At 34.9% G+C, this 23,660-nt stretch overlaps 1 protein-coding gene across 5 annotated transcripts in view; it reads right to left on the bottom strand.

Moving 5' to 3' along the window:
* Scn2a (sodium voltage-gated channel alpha subunit 2) overlaps positions 1-23,660 on the bottom strand; it is a 144,012-nt gene that overhangs the window by 103,371 nt on the left and 16,981 nt on the right. For 3 of the 5 annotated variants that reach the window (XM_087199763.1, XM_087199749.1, XM_087199746.1), the window contains exon 2: positions 5,681-5,781. The exons of the other annotated variants lie outside the window; for them this stretch is intronic. Coding sequence is in view for 2 of the 3 variants with exons in the window: in XM_087199749.1 (XP_087055875.1) it covers positions 5,681-5,745 (65 nt within the window). In the remaining variant the exon portion in view is untranslated. The remainder of the gene's footprint in view (positions 1-5,680; positions 5,782-23,660) is intronic. 5 annotated transcript variants of the gene reach the window in all.

The raw sequence follows: 23,660 nt of genomic DNA, 5'->3' as shown, positions 1-23,660 counted from the left end.
TAAGTTATGGCTGGTTCCTCACTTGAGAAACCTTAGAATCATCCTTTATTCCTTTCTCTTCCTTTAATTTACTACTCCATATCAATTAGCACATTCTTTTTGGTTCTGTATAAATATACATATTACAACCATTTCTCACTTTCTCTACTATCAAAACCCTGGTTCAAGTCACCATGGTAGAAGTTTGGAGAGGTCATTGAGAAGATGTAAGAATGGGAAGAGTGATCAGGCTAGGTTACAGGGATATGGGGGGCAGGTAGTATTGACCCTGTCCCCAGCAGGGAGGTAGTAGGCAGATTTCCCAATTGATGTTTCAATTAGAATCTTGCAATTGCCAGGGCTATTAACATAATTTATGTACTACAACCCAAATGAAAATATGAAGCCCTTTCTTTAAGTGGCAGGAAAAGGGGATATCACATGACAATAAAAAATATTTTCTCATTTATGTGACCTCTTTCCTGATTGGATCGATTTTTATTTTCTTTTAATGTTGCACTACCTAGCACAAGGAGATAGAAGACAAGCATAGAGCCACATGGGTGCTCTTGATTTACACTGGAAGCTGTGTCAATCCCTCTTTTCCACCATTGGTTGTCTGCTTTATCTGGCTACCAGTTGCTGGAATAAGGTGACCAGCTGATATCAGAGAAGCCAATCTGCTCATCCTATGAGCCTGCTGCCCCAACTTAGTTTGGAGATGTGACCCCTAATGAACTGAAACTTCTGCACCTGAACATGTCTGGATTGGAAATAGATGACAGGCTGTTAGGCTCATGTGACTTGGTGCTGCCAAACCATAGCATGTGATCCTAATTAAAACTTGATCTGCACTGTGTCCCCAAGTCCCAATACAGCTGGTGAGAATAGAACACAGACCTCTCCGGGCTGCACTGTCTTCTTGTGGAAAATGACAGAGGTCATTGAGAAGATGTAGAAAGAGGAAGGGTGATCAGCCTAGGATATAAGAAGCACGGGTGCAGGTGGTATTGAGCCTGTCCTCAGTGGGGAGGTAGTAGACAGAGATAGATATCAAGACCTAGAACATGTTGCAACTCCATGGACTTACTTGCAAATGCAAAGATAAGCTAGTAAAAATAACAAAATTTTAGTGCAGAGCATTAGACTTCATGTGTGGGGAACTTCTGAACATTTATCCCTGTGTGATTCCTATGGAGCCAGTAATGATTCTCTCTCCTTTATTTTTGGTCTACTCAATGTAGTAACATGATTATATTTAAATGCAAGACAGTCAAGTCACTATTCCATTGAAAAGTCTACAATGACTCTCCATTTTACTCAGAGGATGAGTCAAAGCACAGGCAATGGCTTGGACTGACCACCTCCTTCATTACTCCCATTTATTCTAGCCCTGAACTATCCTGTGTGCATGTGCTTCTCTAAGCACTCCAGACACAACACCAGCATCTAACTCTGCACTTGCTCTTCCCTCTGCCTATAATGTTTTTGCCCAGATACTTGCATGGCTCATTCCCTTAGCAACTTCAATCTTTGCTCAAATGTGACCTCAGTGGTGATGTCTTCTCCAACCTCACTATCGTGCCAATCCAACAACAACTACATCAAAAGCTACAAGCAGTAAGCAGAGCCACCTGAAGAGAACTACATGCCATGTGAACTACAACCAGCAGTACTCTAGAGGAGGAGCTTTTTGAGCCCTTTGGAGCTCACATCTTGCCACAACCTGCCTCAGGTGCTGAACATGGAGCTACAGGATTGAATGCTTGCCCTGATGGGTTTTAGTCTTGCTTTGGTGCTGTTCCTTCCTGTCTTCCTATTTCTCCCTTTAAGAATGGGAATGTTTACCCTGTGCCATTGTATTTCAGCAGTGTTTAACTTTCATTTTGATTTTTATAGAGGCTCACAGTTTGCCTTGAGTCTCATTGGAGACTTTGGACTTGGTCTTATTAATAATGTGGAATTCTTAAAACTTTGGCAACTCTTACAGTTAGAATAAATACACTTTACATAAAGAAATGGACATGAGTTTTGGGGAGCCAGGGACCAAATATTATAGTTCAGATCTAGAATGTCTCCCCAGATTCTCATGTGCTCAGAAGTTGACTGGATTTTTGGGAACATTATAACTGACTTGCTATTAGGAGGTGGGTCCTGGCTGGAAGTGGGCCACTGGGAGCTTGACCTGGAAGGGTATATCATCCTCCAGCTCCTCCCTTCTTTCTCTGCTTCCTGGATGCCATAATGTTAGCAGCTTTCCTTCACCAGACCCTTCCACCATGTTTTCTGCATTGGAGCCAGCCAATCATCCACTGAAAACATGAGCCAAAACAAACCGCTCCTTCTGTGGGTGTCAGATATTTTGTTCCAGCCATGAGAAAGTGGCTAAAAAAAGCATCTTTAAATCTCATATATTACATTTCCCACAAATATATTCTCATTCTTCCATCTGGGTTTATTGCTTTACTTTTTCAAACTTAAGAATACTTGTTTTTCACACACTATTTGTGAAAATAAAAGTAATTGCCTCTATTACCTAAAGATTGCTGCATCCTTCCTTGTAACTCATAAAGCACGTAAAGCATTGCCTCACACAAAGTGGACACTCAAAATAATTGAATAAAAGTCTATTTCAAAGAAATGTAGCATTGAATGACTTGTCATGTTTAAGGTGGTGCAACAAGTTCTTGTGACATTAGAAGGCAGATCTAAGATTTAGGAAGGAAAAATTTGACTCAGTATCTTAAACTGAATTAAGACCAAGAACAGGCATGAAGAATCCCTGAGTATATAAAGCAATTGGACCACACAAGTGACCTTACCTTAGCTTGATTTGCAAACATAGGTAAACCTTAACTTGAGCCCTTTCTTGTAATTGCCTCCATTAAAGAAAAGTGAAATTTAAGATTAACCAATCAGATAATATTAATTAAAATAGTTACATAACCATATCTTTAATTGACTTTCCAGCAGTGTAGACCAAATATGGCAACTGTATAGTCATATCCAATCAAATGTTTTCTTTGCTTTGTTTTCATGTTTGCCTTACAAAGGCTTTCCCCTATGTTACCCTGGAGAGTCCCCAAACCATTTCTTGTTTGGGGTCATCTGATTTAAGAAATACAATTTGTTCAAATAAATTGTTCAAAATTATATTGTCCCTTAGTTTACTTTTTAATAAATACAAATAATAATGATCAAATTCTGAAACTTGTGCAAAACAAAATAAATATTTTTAATATGAAATAATCTTCAATTGCCACAGATATTCAAGTAGATCCATAGTGAGGATGTTTTCTGAGAAAATAATTGGAATTGTATAGTTCTAAAATTGTTTCTGATTTGTGGATTCTGTGAATGCCTTAATAAAAAAGAGTAGCATTTTTTCTTTTACTAAATAAGATAAAATAAAGATATAATTACAGTAAATATTAAGATCATTTACATAAACTTTGGATTGGTAATAATTTAACATCAAGGAGATAGTCATCGAACGCTCCATTTTCCTGATCATTGGCTGGTGCTGGTCTCACAGAGCAGGAAGTTTAAGGGGCTTGCTAAGGATTTTCCAGTTTCTAGTGGTTTTTGCATCATGTAGGGGCTTTATAAATATACAATGCTGAATTAATTGTGAAGCGTAATTTGCATCTGTGTACCCAGGTCAAAAGTCATCAAAGGAAAAGACAAAAGAAGGTTCTTACCAATAAAATATATCTTATTTTAAAAGTAAAACTAATTATAGATTCTTAAACTTCAATAAAGAAACCATTCAAGATTAATGCTATTGAAGCTGTCATGCCTCTTTTGGCATCAGAAATGAATTATTTTGTATCTTTTGGATTCACATTGTAAATAATATATTTTCAGCAAATACTTTAAAATATGTGTCCAGACACGTTTTCCTATTTAAATGTGTTGCCGTGAGGTTGAAACTCTTAAGCCTAGAATGTCATGATTCTACATAATTTCAGAATTACTGTGTTTGCAGTTGTTCCTAATTGATATTAGGGAGCTACTTTGCAGCTTTTTTTAACCAAGCATTTTTGGCACTCAGAGTCATCATGTCTTATTTATGTAATATTATTCACTTGGAAGAACTCTTATTTACTTAAGGTGGTTGGGGGAGTCTTGCTGAGGAAATGAGATTTAGGCAGAAGCCCTGAAGAAAGGTGAGGAAGCCAGCTTAGTCATAACCTTCCTACATGAAAGGATTCCCAGCCAAGTTAATGCATCCTGCAACTTATAGAAAGATACATTTGGAAAGGCATGCGGAAGGTAAATAACACTGAGTGAATAAAATGACAGCAGAAGGCAAAAACACATTCTCAGGAACAAGAAAGTAGAGCAGGTAGCAGTGACAGTGGGGACAATAATAAATGCTGCCAACCTCAGTTAGATCTGCCATCTGGTTTCACAGCAGTTTCACCAGTGACACCTGTGATGTTAATGTCAAGATCAGAGCCCAAGCCAGACCCTGAGAAGCAGCAATCACACCAGAAATAAAGGAAAGCTCATTGCCATTTGAAGTCTTCTTCCTGAGCACAGAAGGAAGATGCTGAAAGCAGGAGAGCCTTGCCCGGGCTTCCCAGCAAAACCTCAACTTGGACAGCTGCTGCTGGGTTGACCCAAGAATGGAGAGGTCCACAGTCAAATCCAGCAACCAGGAACAGCTCAGAATCAGGGACGCAGACAAAGCTTCTCCTCATTGTCTAGGAATTTTTGAAGAAATCTTAAAAGACTAGCGAATGATACTCTTTTTGATTAAAATGCAGTTTTAAAAAATAAATGGCAAAACTGAAAAGATGTAGCTAAAAATCAGATATTGCTACGTAATTCTTTTTGTTTTCATTTGTAAAAACATGGAGATCTTGGCAGTGTATTTGTCAATTCAGCATGTTGACAACTACTTTCATCAACACATTTCTTTACTTATAATTACTCCTATTACACTATGGGTAATGCAAACAAAGATTTAGCCACTCTGGTCATTCGTTCACTTGAACTCTTGATCATTGGATTTAAAAATACTTATATAATATTTTCTCTCCTCCTCAGAATAAAGATAGTTTTAGTCCTGGTTAAATCCATAAGGTTGTTATTGAAATGAATTCAGATTATTGGATGTGAAACATTCTTTTGAAACGTAAATGCAATATAACTTTAATAATTCATTTTCTTCTGTTTCTTAACATTATTAAAATCCAAAATGTGCCTGCAAGAATAAATGAAGAAAGGACACATTTAAAACAAAGACAAATTATCTCCTGCACTCTATATTTAAATTTTCCCTGTGCAATTCCATGTATGTGAATTTTAAATGTATGGCTGGAACTCATAAGATGGTTAGATTTTGGACAGCATCTCATCCATGTACACAGACGCAGAAGCCCACATATGTTAGATTTATGTGATTTCCACCCTACCATATTGCTACACTAGTTTCCTCTAAAAAAGACATAAGAAAAAGACCAGGCTGAAAAAGCGGGAAGGACAAAGACTCAGGAAAACTCATCATTGCCATCATTCTGTAAAGTGACTATTTGCTTTCTGCATATTTATACCTGGGTTCATACTCATAAATGACATTTCTCATTTATTTTTCTCACTCTTGACCAAACAAAATATGCCCCCAAAATTAAAAGCTACTTCTGATCCATAAAAGCAAAACCTTGGAATTATCAAAGAGTGAGAAATGACTCACACATTTCTTGAAAAGTTCAAATCGTGATCACAAATTGCAAGCTGAGTTTTCTTTTGGTTTCTCATAAAAGACAGGATAATGGCAGGATAATGGTTTGAGTTCTGTAAAGAAAATATTTTTCTGAATAAAAATTTATACATTAGAAGACTGGAGAGATATAGATTTAAATCATCATAAGATCTTAAGTTTTTTTCTTACGTTGGCACCATAGTCAATACTAATTAAAATAATGGATTTTGTGTTTGGAAGGGAGCCCCCAAGAGATCATTCAATCAGGCTTCTTATTTTCATTAAGGATTAAACCAAAATCAGAGGCAGATGGTTTTGTCTCATATCTCATAACAGACATTTCACAAATTTCCTTGGTTGCCTATCCACCTCTTTAATCAGTATCTTACTTATTCTTTAATTATAATCTCAGTCAATATTAGCATTATCCAAAATATTTCCACTACAATATTATTGAGTGAAAATGGAACCATCAGACACACCACTCATTGAGACATATCAAAAAATGTCAAGATGTTTATTTACTATTCTATTTATTGGCATACTGAAAAGAAGTTTCCCTATTGGCTTAACCTAGATCCAATGACTTCATTACAATTAGAGTGGATAAAAACATTGGCTGATGAGGGGCATGTGCCCCATGATTTTCAGTGCTCAGTCTATTTTTCAGCCCACCCTTTTCTCCTCATTTTTTTCTGAAGAGAATGAAATGTTAATGGATTAACCAGTTCCTAAGATGACAAAATAGTTAAAGCAGGAATATACAGATGTTTAAACATGTTATATTTTAATTGTCACTGAGATTAGACTATTTTCTAAGTTTCTTCATGATTCTTTCTTTGATAAATAGATGAATTATTCAGAAATATGTTGCTTTGTTTTTTTAAAGGCTTTCTCTACATATGTTACTTTTTTCTAATTTAATTTCATTGTAGACAAGTCAAGTCATCTTTGAAATGGCTTGAAATTTATTTTATGGCCTAGTATATGGTCATGTGTGCTGGAAAATCATGCATATTCTGCAGCTGCTAGTGTAATATTCTACAAATGTCAATTAGATTTGCATGCTTGATAATTGAAAATACTATCTGAGTATTCTGTGTCTTTACTAATTTTTGTCTTTTTGCTTTATCAACTACTGAGAAAAGATTATTAAAATCTCTAATAATTGTAGATTTATTGACTCACTGGAGTTTTGCCATTTTTTTTCTTGGATTTTGAATCTATTATTTTATTATATACTTTTAAGATTGTTATGTCTGGCACAAATCAGCCCTTTCATTTATATGAAATGATCATTTTTATCTGTAAGTATACTTTGTCTCAAAATATAATTTATTTAAAATTAATATAGCCAAATCAGCTCTCTTTTCTTTAGTGCTATTATTTTACTTTTAACCTGTCTTTATTATTATTTTAAAAATATGTCTCTTGGAAGCATCATTGGCCTTGATTTTTATTAAGTCTGAAAACCTCAAGAGTAATGAAAATATATACGTACAAAAGACCTATTCTAGAATATTCACACCAATCTTTTTCATAATAGCTAAAACACAGAAACAACTCAAATATTCATCAATAGGTGAATGAAGAAAACATAAGATATATAGTAGAGTACTACCCAACAACAAAAAAATTATGAAATACTGTTATATACAACAAAATGGCTAAATCTAAACACAGAAATACTGTGTTGACTGAGAGGAGCCAAGAAAAAAAGAGTACATACTTTATTATTTTATTTATGTGAGGAAATCATAACAGTAGTTGTATCTCAGAGTAGGAGTAACTGACTAGGAGGAACACTGGAGTAATAGAAATATTCTACGTCTTAACTGAAGCAATGACTAAGCTTAAATTTGTCAAAATTCAAACTAATACTCATTTGAAAAATGTGGTTGTTTTATTTTATGGAGAGCATATTTCAATGAAAAACATGTAACAAACCAAAGCTTTAGTACCTTTTATCTACTTGCTGTTTTCTATAAGTCTATTTAAATACATCAAGACAGTCCTAGAAATCTGAAACAGATCAATCATTTGTTTTCATATTCTTGTTGGCCCTTTTGGCTAAAAGTGTTCTTATCTGGTATCTTCAGCTTACCATCTCCATGTGGCCAGAAGAACAGTGCAAACTTCTCAGAAATGGATTTCATACATTAATAGGAAGCAAAACCATTATGCCACTAGATCTTTAACTTTAAAACTAACCAAAATTGAATTCATCTGACCCCAAAGAATTCAAAATATTATTAGGTAGACAAAATAAACACATTGAAATTTAAGTGACAACACTGAATTTAGAAACAATATAAAAGAATAATGTACAAAAGCAATACAAGACAGCCAGCTAGTACACAATTTATTTGTGATAATGGCATGCTTGATTCACATTTTAAAATTTATAAAATGACTCTATGTGCATTATTTTATTTTCACTTGTAGCAATCCAGAGAGGTAGATCAAGGAAGAATGAATTTCCTCACCTTTTAGATGGAAAAACAGAAACGTTAGATAATGTTACTGACCAAATAAATCAAAAATGCAAGACTGCAATTCAAGTATTTTGAATCAGAAAAAAGAAAAGGAAAAAAGACTTATTTTACCCTTGTTTCTAAAGATCATAGGCCTTGAGGGCTAGAGTGATTATAAAAGCTTTTTAGGTGAGCTGGTATTTAGACTGAGCTCTCAAGGATACCCTAATGTGAGTGCACATTCCAGTTGAAAGGGAAAATCATGAGCAGAGTCCAAACTCCAAGTGGGACTCTTCTTTGGCTGATGAGAGAAAGCAAGTCAAATTAGCACAATACCAAATGAGATGACTAGTTGGAGTTAAAGAGAGGTTCTTGCCTAGATCAAGTTGCAAATTTAATTTGGGAAGGATAACAGCACAGTCAAGAAGATGTCAGACAGAATGCTAAATATCATTGGCAATTTGCTGAAGGGTTTAAGAAGGAAAGGAAATATTAAGAAAAATACATTACATAATAGGCTAAATATTATATAGTATTAATATATATAATACTGATGTACTTTTTAAAAGTACAATTTAAATACAATCATAACAGTGGGTAAACAATTAATGGGTTATAAAGAAATAAATTAATTAAATGAGCTAAACCTCAATGGTTCTAGTGCCTGCCTTTCAAGCACAAGGTCCCAAGTTCAATCCCTGGTACCAAAAAAAAAAAAAAGAAAAAAGAAAAGAAATTTAAAGTAAGGGTAGAAAAATAGGGACAAAATAGAACCAATGAGAAATTTCCTAGTGTTAGAAAGAGTTATGCTTTCCTGAAAGCAGGAAAAAAAAAAAGGATTTAATGAAAAATAAGAAATTAAAGATTTAGAAAGAAAAGTTATTTAAGAGCACTTTGTCTTGAAATAAGAAGGATTGAATGAAATCAAGTGAAAAGGAGCAATCTTTGAGCTTGGAAATCAAGGGGGATAACTTTTAGCCTTAGGAAAAAGTCAAAGTAGATGAACAGACAGAGAATTTTTTTTAAATAGCAGAGAATATTAAATTTGCCTGAGCACCTAAATCTTTTCAATGAAGTACTCTGCAATACCTTGCTTAAGAAAAGAAGAAAAGATCTGGGTTTGAAAATTTCTAGAAAGAATAATGAGTGATCATTGATAAGAAATGAAGTTTTATTGACTATTAGGCATGAAGTGAAATATTACAATAAAAATAAATAAATTTGAGAACATGATTCTAAAAATCATAAATTTAGGTAATAATGCATACATACATAAGCATCTCTTGCCTTAATATTCACTTTTTTTCATATGAGTAAAAGAGTATATGTTTTACTTGCTATGATTTGGACTAATGCCTCTTAAATGTGGGTTTGTCCCTGACTCATGGCACTACTAGGATGTGGTAGAATCTTTAAGAGATGGGGTCCATTTGAAAGTCTTCTAGACATGTTGGGGAATACCCTTTGTAGGGGATATTAGGACCCAGCTCCTCCTTTATTTTTCTTTTCTTCCTGGCCACCGTGAAGTGAACAGCTTTCCTTATTATGTACTCTCTGCCATGCTGTACATCCTTGTAATGGGCTTACAGGCCTGGGGGTCATCTGACATCTCTGAAACTGTGACAAGGCACCAATAATGGGGATAAGGAAATGATCTGAGAAGAATGAGGCTCCTTCAACAAAGTGTGAAGTCTTACCACATGTTGGCGAGGAAGTGACAGAAGCTAAACCTGACTCTTGTTTGGCAGCTTGACACAGGAAAGACAGAAATCTTCTCTGGATTTACCAGCTCTCATTAATCATCTTACTTAAAGTGTGACTCCTTGTGATGCCATCCCAAATTTGTGGAGGAAAACAGAATGGAAGTTGTACTTAAAAGAAATTATTCTGCCTTAAAATAATGGAAAAAGAAGACTAAAATCAAGAACAATTGTGAGAAACCTTTGCCAGAAAGAAACTCAAGTCAGCCTAATGGAAGACTATGGAGAATGTATACTTTCAAACATGACATAGAAGTAAAGTTTGAGGTCAACCTGCTACAGCTCCCAGCAGAGAGGAGGCTTCCAGGTCAACATGCCAGAGCTCCCACTGCAGCGTAGGACCTTCCAGGCCAACCTACCACTGCTACCAGCACAGAGGAGGTGAACTGCGCAGGCACCAGCAGCACCCCCTACCCCTTCCCTGGTCGAAATGAGAAGACATGTAAACAAGTCGCAGAACCAGACTTCCAGATCACCTACAGCAACCCCAAAGGGAAACGAGATGGAACACTCTGATACTCAACTACCTGGACTCCCAGAACTAGCAATGAAAGAGGATCTGGAAAAAATGAAATCAGAAATAATTTCTCACATAACAGCAGAGACTGTGCCCACAGGGAAAGACATGATTAACAAATTTGGAGAGGACACAGATTAAGAAAAATAGAGGAGCTGAGGAACATGATGGAATCAAAACAGAAGAAACAAACGGAATCCATAAAACAGATGCAAACAGATTTCCAGGAGATTAAAAACTCCATTGAAAGTTTACACAGCAGAATGAGACAATGTGAGGACAGAATTTCAGATATAGAAGATAAGATTGCAATTAGTGACAAGGAAAAGAAAAATTTCTATAAAATAGTAAGGGACCACAAGAAATCAATCCAGCAGCTGCTAGATGATGCAAAGAAGAATAACATATGACTGATTGGAGTCAATGAAGAAACAGGAGAGAGTGCAGATGACATAAAAAAACTGTTCACAGAAGTGATGGCAGAAAACTTCCCAAGCAGGGGAAAAGAACTTGATATGCAGATAAGTGAGGCATATAGGACTCCAACTAGCCTTGATCAAAAAAAGTATACATAGGCATATAATTATTAAGATTCCAGAAACCCAACAGAAGAAAAAAAGTTCTACAAGCAGTTAGATAAAAGAAACACATCACATACAAAGGAAAGCCCATCAGAATTACAGGAGACTTCTCAATGCAAGCCCTCAAGGCAAGAAGAGCATGGAGTGATGTATTCCAAGCCCTAAAGGAAAACAGCCTCCAACCCAGATTGATGTACTCTGCAAAACTATCTTTCAAAATTGATAATGAAATAAGATACTTTCGTGACAAAGAGCACCTTAGGAGCCTCATGAATACCAAACCAGTACTCCAAAAATTTTAGAAAAAAATCCTTGAAAAAGACAATGAGGATCACAACCCCAGGAAGCCCAGCAGAATGAATCCACCAGGCATGACAAGAAATTAAAAGCAAAGGGGGAGAAACCAACAAAAAGAAAAAGTCATGACAATGAAAACTCAATACCTATCAGTTATAACCAACAATGTTAATGGTCTCAACTCACCAATCAAAAGAAATAGACTGGCAGAATGGGTCAAGAAGCAAGATCCAACAATATGCTGCATACAAGAAACACAATTCAAAAAGAAACTCATAGACTGAAAGTTAAAGGGTGGAAAACAATACTGCATGAGACAGGAACCAGAAAAAAAGCAGGAGTAGCTATCCTCTTGGCAGATCAAGTAGATTTCAAACCAACACTGATTAAGAGAGACGAAGAAGGACACTACATCCTTGTGAAGGGAAGGATCCAAGAGGAAGAGATGACAACCATAAATATCTATGCACCAAACACTAGTTAACCAAACTATATAAAACAAATACTAATGAACATGAAAAATCATATAAGCACTAATAGAATAGTAGTGGGGGATCTTAATACCCCATTGTCACAAATAGATCAACTAGACAAAAAACAAGCAAAGAAATACTACAGCTCAATCAAACTCTTGAACAAATGAACTTAACAGATGTTTACAGAGTCTTCCACCCCACAAAATCAGAATACACATTCTTCTCAGCTGCACATGGGTCATTCTCCAAAATAGACCACATACTCACACATAGAACATGTTTAAGTAAGTACAAAGGAATTGAAGTTATCCCCTGTATATTATCAGAGTATACTGTGATGAAATTGGAGATCCATAGCAAAAGAAACTCAAAAAATTTCAAAAACACATGGAAATTGAACAACACACTTCTGAATAAGCAATGGGTTACAGAGGAAATTAAAGAAGAAATCAGACAGTTCCTTCAATTAAATGACAATGACAATACAACACATCAGAATCTATGGGACACAATGAAAGCAGTATTACAAGGGAAATTAGCAGTGAATACTTGTTAGGAAAACAGAACGAGCCCAATTAAACAACCTGATACTGAACCTCAAGCTTCTAGAAAAAGAAGAGCAGGACAACCCCAAAGCTCATACAAGGGAGGAAATGATAAAGATCAGAGGAGAAATCAATGCAATGGAGACGAAGAGAACAATACAAAAAAAAAAAAAAAAATGAAGCCAAGAGTTAGTTCTTCCAAAGAATCAACAAAATTGACAAACCCTGAGCCAATCTTGTCAGAAAAAGGAAAGAAAAGGCCCAAATCCATGCAATTAGGAATGAAAAGGGTGAAATTACAACAGACCCAGCAGAAATACAGAGGATCATCAATACCTACTTCCAGAACCTATACGCCAATAAGATGGACAACACAGAAGAAATGGACAGATTCCTAGATATGTATGAATTGCCAAAGTTGAATGAAGAAGACCTAAAAATTCTGAACAACCCAGTACCAACCAATGAAATTGAAAATGTAATAAAAAACTTACCAACTAAGAAAATGCCGGGTCCTGATAGCTTCTCTGCTGAATTCTACAAGACATTTAGAGAGGAACTACTGCCACTACTGTTTAAACTCTTCAATGAAACTGAAAGGGAAGCAATACTCCCAAATTCATTCCTGGAAGCAAGCATCAGCTTGATCCCCAAAGCAGAGAAAGACCCAACCGAAAAGGAGAACTATAAGTCAATCTCACTAATGAGCATAGATGTAAAAATCCTTAATAAGATATGGCAAATAGAATGCAGAAGACCATCAAGAAGATCATACACCCTGATCAAGTGGGATTCATCCTAGGGATGCAGGGATGGTTCAACATATGCAAATCAATCAATGTAATACACTATATCAATAGAGCCAAGGACAAAAACCATATGATCATCTCAATAGATGTAGAAAAAGCGTTGACAAAATCCAACACACATTTATGATAAAAACCCTACAAAAAATTGGAATAGATGGTCTCTACCTCAATCTGATAACAGTCATCTATGAAAAACCAACAGCTAGTATCATACTGAGTGGTCAAAAACTGAAATCCTTCACACTAAAATCAAGAATAAGACAAGGATATCCACTATCCCACCACTCCTGTTCAATATAGTTTGGAAACATTAGGCATTGCAATTAGACAAGAGAAAGAAACAAAAGGAATAAAAATAGGAAATGAAGAAGTTAAATTGTTATTATTTGCAGATGACATGATACTCTGTATAGAAGATCCCAAGAACTCCACCAAAAGTCTCCTAGACTTAAAAACAAAATTCAGTAGAGTAGCTGGATACAAGGTCAACACACAAAAATCAATAGCTTTCCTCTACACGAACAACAGACTCACTGAGACAGAAATAGGGCATACAATTCCTTTCACAATAGCATCCAAAAAACTGAAATACCTAGGAATCAACCTAATGAAAGAAATCAAAGACCTCTTCTCTGAAAACTATGGCACTCTGAAAAGACAGATTGAAGATGATATAAGACAATGGACAGACATCCCCTGCTCTTGGGTAGGAAGGATTAATATAGTGAAAATGGCCATACTTCCAAAACTGCTGTATAGATTTAATGCAATTCCAATTGAGATCCCAGCAGCATACTTCACAGACCTCGAGAAAACAATCCAAAAATTCATTTGGAACAAGAAGAGACCCAGAATAGCAAAACCAATTCTAGGTAACAGAGACATGGCAGGGGGTATCACAATACCCAACCTGCAACTCTACTACAAAGCTACTGTGATAAAATCAGCATGGTACTGGCAAAGAAACAGACTTGAGGACCAGTGGAACAGATTAGAAGATGCAGAAACAATGCCAGACACACTCAGCCATCTCATCTTTGATAAAGGAGCCAAACACCCTCACTGGAGGAAAGATAGCCTCTTTAATAAACGGTGCTGGAAAAATTGGGCTTCAACTTGCCAAAGATTAAAACTAGACCTGTATCTCTCACCATGCACTAAACTAAAATCAAAATGGATTAAAGATCTAAATATTAAAATAGAAATTCTGAGCCAGTTGGAACAGAGATTAGGTAGAACCCTTGAAGACACTGCTGTAGGAAAAAATTTTATGAACAAAACCTCAGTTGCCCATGAACTAGCACAAACAATCAACAAATGGGATCTCTTCTTATTAAAAGGCTTCTGCACAGCAAGAGAAACCACCAGCAGTGTGAAGAGACAACCCACAATGTGGGAAACATCTTTCACCAGTGGTCCCTCAGACAAAGGTCTACTATCTCGAATCTAAAAAGAATTTAAAAAGATCAGACCTCCCAAACGTAAAGACCCAATCCAAAAATGGGCATCTGAAGTGAACAGACATTTCTCAGACAAAGAAGTAGAAATGAAACAAATGAACATATGAAAAAATGTTCAACATCACTGGTCATTTGAGAGATGCAAATGAAAACAATGCTGATATTACACTTCACCCCAGAAAGAATGGCTGCTATCAAGAAATCAACCAGTAACAAATGCTGCCCAGGCTGTGGGGAAAGAGTGCTGGTGGGAGTGTAGACTGGTGCAACCACCGTTGAAGTCAGTATGCAGATACCTCAAAGAACTAGGACTGGAAGTCCCATTTCACCCAGCTGTTCCCCTGCTGGGTATCTTCCCCAAAGAATTAAAAGAATCATACCACAGTGATATATGTGCGCCCATGTTCCTAGCAGCACAGTTTGTAACAGCTAAAACTTGGAAGCAGCCCAAATGCCCATCAACTGGAGACTAGATAAAGAAATTGTGTTTTTAAAAATAAAATAGAGTACTACTCAGCCATAAAAAATGAGAAATTAGAGACATTTGCAGCTAACTGGATGCACATTGAGGCAATACTCTTAAGTGAAATAAATAGGACACACGTGTAAATACCGAATAGTTTCTCTAGTGTGAGAAACTGAAAATGTAAATAAGGCCTAAAAGGTATAATAGAGAATGTGAAATAGGAAGAAAAGGGGCAAAGGGGAAGGGATAGGGAGAAGGAAAGAAGGGAATAGAATTAATATGAGAAAATGAAGAAAAAGAAACAATGTCTCTGTAAACAGCAAGGCATGGAGAGCTTGAAGGGAGGGCAGGAGAAGGGGGAAAAATTAAAACCAAGAGAGATTATGTAAAGGTGCTAATTTCCAATGATGAGTGTCATTATATTGTATACCTAAAATGTACCAATAAGGCAGGGGATTTAGCTCAGTGGTTCCACTGCCTGCTTCACAAGCATAAGTTCCCAAGTTTGATCCCTGGTACCAAAAAATAAAAATAAAAATAAAAAAATAAAATGTACCAATAACAGGATATGCATTTAAAAATAAAAGAAGTAAAGTTTGGGTGAAGCTTTTATGACTAATAAACATTATTTAATAATAAAAATTTATGTATGTTTTATAATAATAGATGCATATGTCCTTAGTTCATTATATCATTATAAATTGTATTTCTACAGCAAAAGTAAAATCACAACCTTTCCAAAAAGAAAGCAGGTCTCTGCTTCCAGATCACCGCGATGTGCACTGTTTTCCTCCACCTAGGGGCTTCCACTATGCCTTCCTGCCTTGGACCCGGCTAACTATCGATTTAAAACGTAAGCCAAAATAAACCTCTCCTCCTTTCTGGATATCCTGTATATTTTGTCTGTGTGACTAGGAAAGTGACGAAGATAAATTCCATGACCACAACTGAATCTTAAGGGAAAAGAGCAAGTTTTGCATCTAGTGGTATGACACTGCAGATCCCATCAGTATTTCTGAAATGTTCACCAGATGGGAAAGTATGTGCCTGGCTTACAGGGGTAGAGATCCTTGCCAGACCAAGTATTCCACAGGAATACTGCATATAGTGAAGGCGCTGAACTCAGGAAATGATCACTTCCCATGATTAGTCCTGGCCATCAAACCTACACTTTCCCTGCTGTGACTGCCTATTCCTGAGGTCACCAAAGCTCTCAGCAAGCAAAGTTAAGACAAGTTGAAGTAGCAACCATCAAAACAAAGCTTTCCCTTTTGCCCAAAAGATTTTAACATGATTACAGAAAATTAATAATATTTAATAGAATTGTCTGAAATCTCCATATTATTCAGCATAGAATATTCTAAGTATGAGTAAGCAGAAAAAATTACAAGACAAAGAAAAGATATACAGTAATTGTTCAAAATAAGGAACATGTTCTCAGTAACTGGGGGGGATGAAGCAATTACTATAAGAAGTGGGAGAGAATACTTCAGTGTTAAAATACACTATAATACTAAATAAAACACTTTAAGCATGAGAGCAAAGGAGTCCCACTGGAAACAACAGGGATAGTTTTAAAAATAGCTAACTTCATAAACATAAACAGTATTTTAACATAAACAGTAAATTTGAAAATGCAGAAAATCAAATCTGCTAAGTAAAAGCCAAACTAAAAAAGTTTCCCAAGTTTTCAGAGTAAATTGACAGTGAGAGAGGAGTGATTAAAAACATAAAGACATAGAAAGGGCAAATGTAAACAATGTTACAATTGATAATAGTGATTTGAATACAAATGAAACCAAACACAGTAGTGGCAACAATTTTTAATATCAGGGAAGAGCAGAATCTTTAAAACTAGAGTCTTTAAATCATTAGGCATCAATGAATAATACACAGGTTAATGAAGCACCCCTAAATGTAGACTAATTTATTGAGCTAGGAAATGTTAAAAACAAAGGAAAAGCTCTATTTATTTGCTGGTAGAGAGAAATAGCTTCCACAAAGAGAGAGAAGAAAAATTTTAAAAAGCAAAAATCTGACTAGTGTCTCTTTACATACTAAATGTCTGAGATTAAAAGAACAAGATATTTTAGAGGAAAATATTTAAGTACCAACTGAAATTGTCCTTCTATGAAGGTGTTAGAGAAACTTTCTCACTCAGCAATAGCTGACGATGTTATGTCATTGATTGGTCCTTCATGGAAAAGTGATTCTTAGATTCTAAGAAGAACTTGTAGCTCTAAGAAAGAATTCTAGCTCTGGAAAGAATTTGGGGAAATTACAATTAAAAGAACTCTCAGGATATGGAGTTAAACCACACAGCTATATTTAAATCATTATTGCCAACATGATTATGAAGTATTACAGTTATAAGAACATTTCTCAAAATTTAGTAAGGAATACTAAATGATATATGGTTTATTTTTTTATTTATGTATTTATTTATTTTGCTGTGCTATGGGAATCAAATCCAGGGCCTTCAATATGCTAAGCAAGCTCTCTATCACCAAGCTACATCCTAGTCCAACATATATACCATCTATCTATCTATCTAATCATCTATCCATGTATGTGGATAGATGCACAATATGTGCACATATGTGATATGTGCACAATATATATGCATTATACATATAAATATATATAACAAAATAGTTGAGCAGGGAAGGAAATAGCTAACATTTTAATAAAGATAGTTAACAGATATTGTTTCATTATTATGATGTGAACTTTCATTCTTTCAAGATAATTGAATAAAAACCAGGCACTATTTGCATTTCAAATAGCTGGGAAACAATAGAGAGAAAAGGAACAAGGACAAAACTGTAGTTAATATACCCCAATAGGCACATCAGAAAGAAATAAAGAGGATTAAAAGTTGAAACCACCAAACAAGTTGTGAGAGGGAAAACCAAATATACTGGCCACTTATAATATTAAGTTGTGAGTTGGTTGATTCACATTAACTAATAAAAAGTACTAAATTAGATCACAATGCAAAAGTTGAACAGATGCTGTTTATTTAAAAGCAGCATGGAACAAATTGCCAAAATTAAAAATAAAATGCGGGTAAAAATATACCAGGCAAATACAAATAAAAATGTAGATTTTGCAAAGTTATTAGAAATGTAATATATATACATATAAATATATATAAAGGCAAAAACAAGTTATATGTATAAGTAAGGTGATTTTATATTTATAAAGGTAAATTTTTGAAGTAAAAATAATTATAAATTCATAACATTGTTTGTAGTGCATTATTATACAAAACTGGTAGAAAGTCAACACAATTGTAGGAAACAAATTCATTTTCCTCAGTTTTTGAGAGATCAAGTGTGCAAATAAAATAAAAAAATATTATTGTTGCTTCAATAATCATGTACCAAACCATCTACTATACAAAGAATACTTTCTTTTTAGAATTTCCTAAGTGAATCAATTTTAAAACAGTAGTAATCAAAAAATATTTTAAAAATCAAGCACAGGAGCAAAGCAATGAAACAAACAAACAAAAAATCCCACTTCAATAAAATCTTCAAAGCAAAAATTTGGTAGCTCTCACCCATATGCTTTGACCAGAATACACTGAACTTAAAGAAATCTTGTAAAGTTTCAACTACTAATTGGAACTAAAACTCTTTTCAAAATAAATCTTGGTTTAAAGACAAAAACCAGAAATATCACACAGTTGCAGTCTTTCAGAAATGTACTCATGGTGGTTTTTGAAAAAAAACTAATTTGTATTAAATGATACTTTAATTCTTTAATATTAAAGAAAATTCATTAATAGTTTCAAAACAGAAAGAATGAACAAAACAAACTTAAGGAGTATGAAACTTAGGAACATACAGAAGTCAATAGATTAGTAAACAGAACAATTGAGAAACATTTCTGACTTTATTTGAAACTTCCAATAAACTGGAAAGATTTCAGCCAACTTTGACTTAAAAATAAAGGAAAGACAAATATATAGTCAAAACTTTAGGAAAGTGACTGTAACAAAACACAATCTATTCCTTCAAAAGTTTTACCTATTTTATCTTCCAGCAGATTGCTTTTGTTTTAATATCTAGATCATTGATCCCTTTTGATTTGATTTTAATACATAGTGAGATATAAGTCTAGATTCAATCTTCTACCTATGTATAGCCAGTTTTCCCAGCACCATTTGTTAAAGAAGTTATCTTTTCTGCATCATACTTTTTGGTTCTTTTATCAAAGTTCAAGTGATTGAATAAGCCAGAGCAGTCAGCCAAGAGAAAGAAATAAAAAGGTACATACAGAAAAGAAAGAAGTCAAATTATACTTATTGGCAGATAATATGATCCTTTACATAGAAGACCCCCAAAACATTCCACAAAAGACTCCTAGAACTAATAAATTCAGCACAATAGCAGGATAAAAAAATCACACAAAAATCAATAGCAAAAAAAAAAAAAAATCAAAAGCATTCCTGTACTCCAATAATGAACTCACTAAGAAAGAAATTAAGAAGACAATATTATTCATATTAGCTTCCAGAAAAATTAAATACTTAGGAATTAACCTAACAAAGGAAGTGGAAATCCTCTATAAAAAAATAACAAACAAACTAATACTAGAGTACTCTGTAAAAGGAGATTGAAGAGAATGGAAAAATCAGAAAATGGAAAAATATCCCCTATTTCCTGATAGGCAGAATAAATATTGTTGCAATGACCATAGTTTCAAAACAGATATATGAAGTTAATGCAATCCCAATCAAAATACCAAAAGCATTCCTCACAGATCTAGGGAAAAACAATTCTAAAATTTGTAAGGAACCAGAAGAGACCCAGAATAGCAAAAGAGCTGTGGCAACAATAGCAAAACAGGTGGTATCACAATGCAAGATTTCAAGGTCCATTACAAAGCTAGAGTGTTCTGGTTTGTGTGTAGATGTACCCCCTAAAGCCTCATGCAGTCATAGGTGGGGTCACTGATCCTAGAGGTCACTGATCCTAGAGTATGTGATGCTGGGATTAAGGGTGTATGATTACTAAATGAATCCACTGATTGGTTTGGTCTACCCTAATCCCAGTAGCCTACATAGAGTATAAAAGGGGCAAAAAGAAGCTATTAAGGTCCCTTGCTTGCTTTCCTACCTTCTTCCCACCATGAACTGTTTCTCCTCTGTGATGTCTGTCTGCCATTCCACCCTGCCTTGGAACCAGCAAATTATGGACTGAAACCTCCACAAACAGTGAGCCAAATAAACCTTTCCTCCTTTAACTTGTGGGTGCTGGGTATTTTATTTCAGCAACTAAAAAGTAGCTAAAACATACAGTAATAAAAATGGCATGGTCCTGGCACAAAACATACATGTGAATCAAAGGAGTAAAATAGAAAATGCAGAAAAAATATCCAGACACATTTGGTCATCTGATCTGTTGTATATGTTTATAGTAATAATTTTTTAATCTATATGATGAAGAAAATCCTGCCCTTCCACATTACATTTTTCTTAAGAATTAAGATACAGTACTTAATGATATACTCAAGTATTCTAATATGCAAAATTTATATATTGGCTTTTTCCAACTCCAGATCTCTTTGTCTTCAGTTTTTAGGTTTATTGTCTCTTAACAAAAATTTTCTAACTTCCTTCTGCTTCTTTTTTCTCTTAGATTTTGATTTACATAGACACCAAAAACATGAAGTTATCTTTAAAAGAATATTAATATACTTAGTACCATCTCTAAACTCAGTCTGGTGTCAGACTTCCTGGATTTTATTTTGTCTTACAGTTTCATCTTTGTGACTGTCAACTTATTTAAACTACATATTCTTCAGTATCCTCTGATTTTAAATGTGGTCGTAATACATAGCTCCAAGGATTATTGCGAGGATCAAATAATTGGACTCATGTCAGTTGTTTCAATAGGGTCTATATGATTGTAAATTTCCATAAATATTTGCTATTTTATCAGACAAAATCTTGACAAAAAACAGACAACATAGCCAAACAAGAGAGCTTTATTGAAGAGATTAAAACATGCTAATCAAAAAGAGACTATTAACAAAAAGAGACTAACCAAAAAGAGACTATTAGTGTTCCCAGAAACCAGCAAAGTATTGTGCATGCCAGAGCTAGCAGCAGCAAGAAGCAAGAGAAAGAAATGATCAGTGGAATCCAGAGGCAGTAGAGACACCAGCAAGATCTGTGGCCTTCATGTTTGACTATGTGAATCTGAAGAAAGGGATCTAGGGGCTAAATATCCTAGTCTCATCCCTTTTAAGGAGAACTCTGTACCATACAAGGTAATGAAAATCCACTGGGATGGCAGAGAGCCAAAATACCAACACAGGGAGCACTGTGTGCAATTCCTGAGATGAAGTATTGTCAAGCTTTCTTTGAATGTCTCAATGTAAAATATACATGATTGACTTTTTCTTTTATTATTCCTATTGTTGTTATGATGATTATTGCTTCTTTTTGTCATACACTCAGTCACTAGTATTTTTTGGGTTATTTATCATTTTATTGCTTTCTTTTTTCTCAATGCACAATATTTTTGAAGAATAACAATAAGATGTCCAAAATTCAACATTATTAAACAGTCAAATAGTAAAATACAATGTGGAAAAAAGCCCTCAAATATTAAGTAATCCAAGCTCTATCTTGGAGGTCAGAAACTCGGGATAGCAGCTACTGGATTTATCATCATGGTTCAAGATGAGAATTACTATCCTCTGACCCAGGGAACAGGAAGGAGTCTCAAATGCCAACCAACCCTCTAGGCACTGGGGGAGCACTTTGGTCTCCCATTGCAATGTCTGGGAGATTTTCGTAATGAGTATAGCAATCTTCCCTCTCACCCCAGGTGTAAAAAAGATCCTGTTGCCAAGATAGTCAAAAGAAACTCCCATGGTTACCACCAGAATATGAAGACCAGAAACAGTTCCGCTGTCCAGGAGGCAGCCTGTGCCTGCAGAGTTCTCTAGTTCTTTGCAAAGAAACAACCCGTTCTAGGAGCACAGGGAGAAGCCTTGTACAGAGCCTGGCTGGAGGCAGGGAAGCGTGAGCAGCCTTTCACTTGAAGGCACAGGGTTTTCATCATCCAGAGGATGGGGAGGCACTGTTGTGAGCTACGTGCAAAATACACATCCTACCTCTGAAAAATTATTAGCTGCCATACATCTGATGGGAATTTCAGCCTGGACTCTCTTGCAAAAGGCCCAGAATCTTGGGAACCCCTGAAAATCCAGGACTTAACCTTATATATGTGCTACTCTTCAACCAGCCAATACATTCCTTTTGTTTATTTGGCTTGGTTTTGCTTACATTTCCCTTAATCTGTTTCTTTTACTTACTGTGCAGAAGATTAGTTCTTGAATCATCATTTCTATCTGCAGGAAACTTTGTCACTAAAACTAAGATAAAATATGCCAAAATATAGTTTGAAAATCCATTCATATTTTGTAGAATATACTTGGTTGTAAAATGCAATTTCTTAAATCATATTTTGTTTCATTTAAGACTTTTTTGGTCTTAAATAATGAGAAGAATTTTTGGTAGAGTCAAAGTCAGGAATCTGGGAAACCATAATCTTGGGAAAATAAAGAAGATGAGATCACTGGCTAAGTATGGTGTTGTCTCAAGTAATTCTGCAACTAAGTGTTTAAAATTTTTGTCAAAATATATATTCCTTGCCATTATGATTTCAGAAGAGTATTTCCATCTACACTTCGCTCTCTTATAGAAGCTAGGTTATGTATTTTTTAGGTTGCATTTTGAAATTAAATAATAGTAATAAAAAGGGAGGAGGTTTTGTACATGTATGTGTGTATTTGTGTGACTATTACTGGTGAATTCTATTGTTGTTTATAAAAAATATTTACTTATTGAGTAAGAGAATGCCTTATGAACAAGATAAAGAGATGTTCTAAGTTGGAATTATTAAAGTTTCCCCTGAAAATTGTATATAGAATGCATTCATATCACTTTACAAATCACTAAGTAGTCTACTCAAACTAACCACAAATTTAAAAGCTATTAAAGGCACTAATATTAAAGTAAATAACTGCTATCTTTTTTAATGAGTCACTTGAAATAGAACATATTTAGATTACAAAAGTAATAAATGTCAAACAGCAGCTCTAGTTGAAGTGGCTCAGCAAATGAATGCATTGATCACTCCCTGTGGAAGGCAGTATGTGTAGGGTAATGTATAGCCTGGTGGAACTATAAGGCACAATGACTGTCCTTATATGGTTCATATTTGCACACAAAAGAAGATGCCCTAGGTGCACATATATTTGGCTAATATTTATTATAATAAGTGTAGAGATAGATGCCGGATGTAGCAGAAGCACATATTGCGTATGAGAACAGAAAAGAACATCGGGAAGGAAGTGGCATTTGAGTTATATCTAATTAGGGAAGAAGTTCAAATATATTTTCTGAAGTATTAGAGATTGCAAAAAATTCTTATAGGAACTTTGAAATTCCAAAAGGGCATAAATTAAGAGCAGAAGTATATTCAGCAAAAATTTATTTCAGTATATGATCATATGTAAATTGATATATTTTACAGTGGACATTTGGCATGCTTGTATTAGATA

The sequence above is a fragment of the Heterocephalus glaber genome, unplaced genomic scaffold (genome assembly GCF_053883595.1).
Source record: "Heterocephalus glaber isolate CG9 unplaced genomic scaffold, H.glaber_assembly_v1.0 deba00000347, whole genome shotgun sequence".
Lineage (NCBI taxonomy): Eukaryota > Metazoa > Chordata > Mammalia > Rodentia > Bathyergidae > Heterocephalus > Heterocephalus glaber.
The sequence above is the reverse complement of the archived record's forward strand: the minus strand, read 5'-3'. Positions and strand labels throughout refer to the sequence as shown.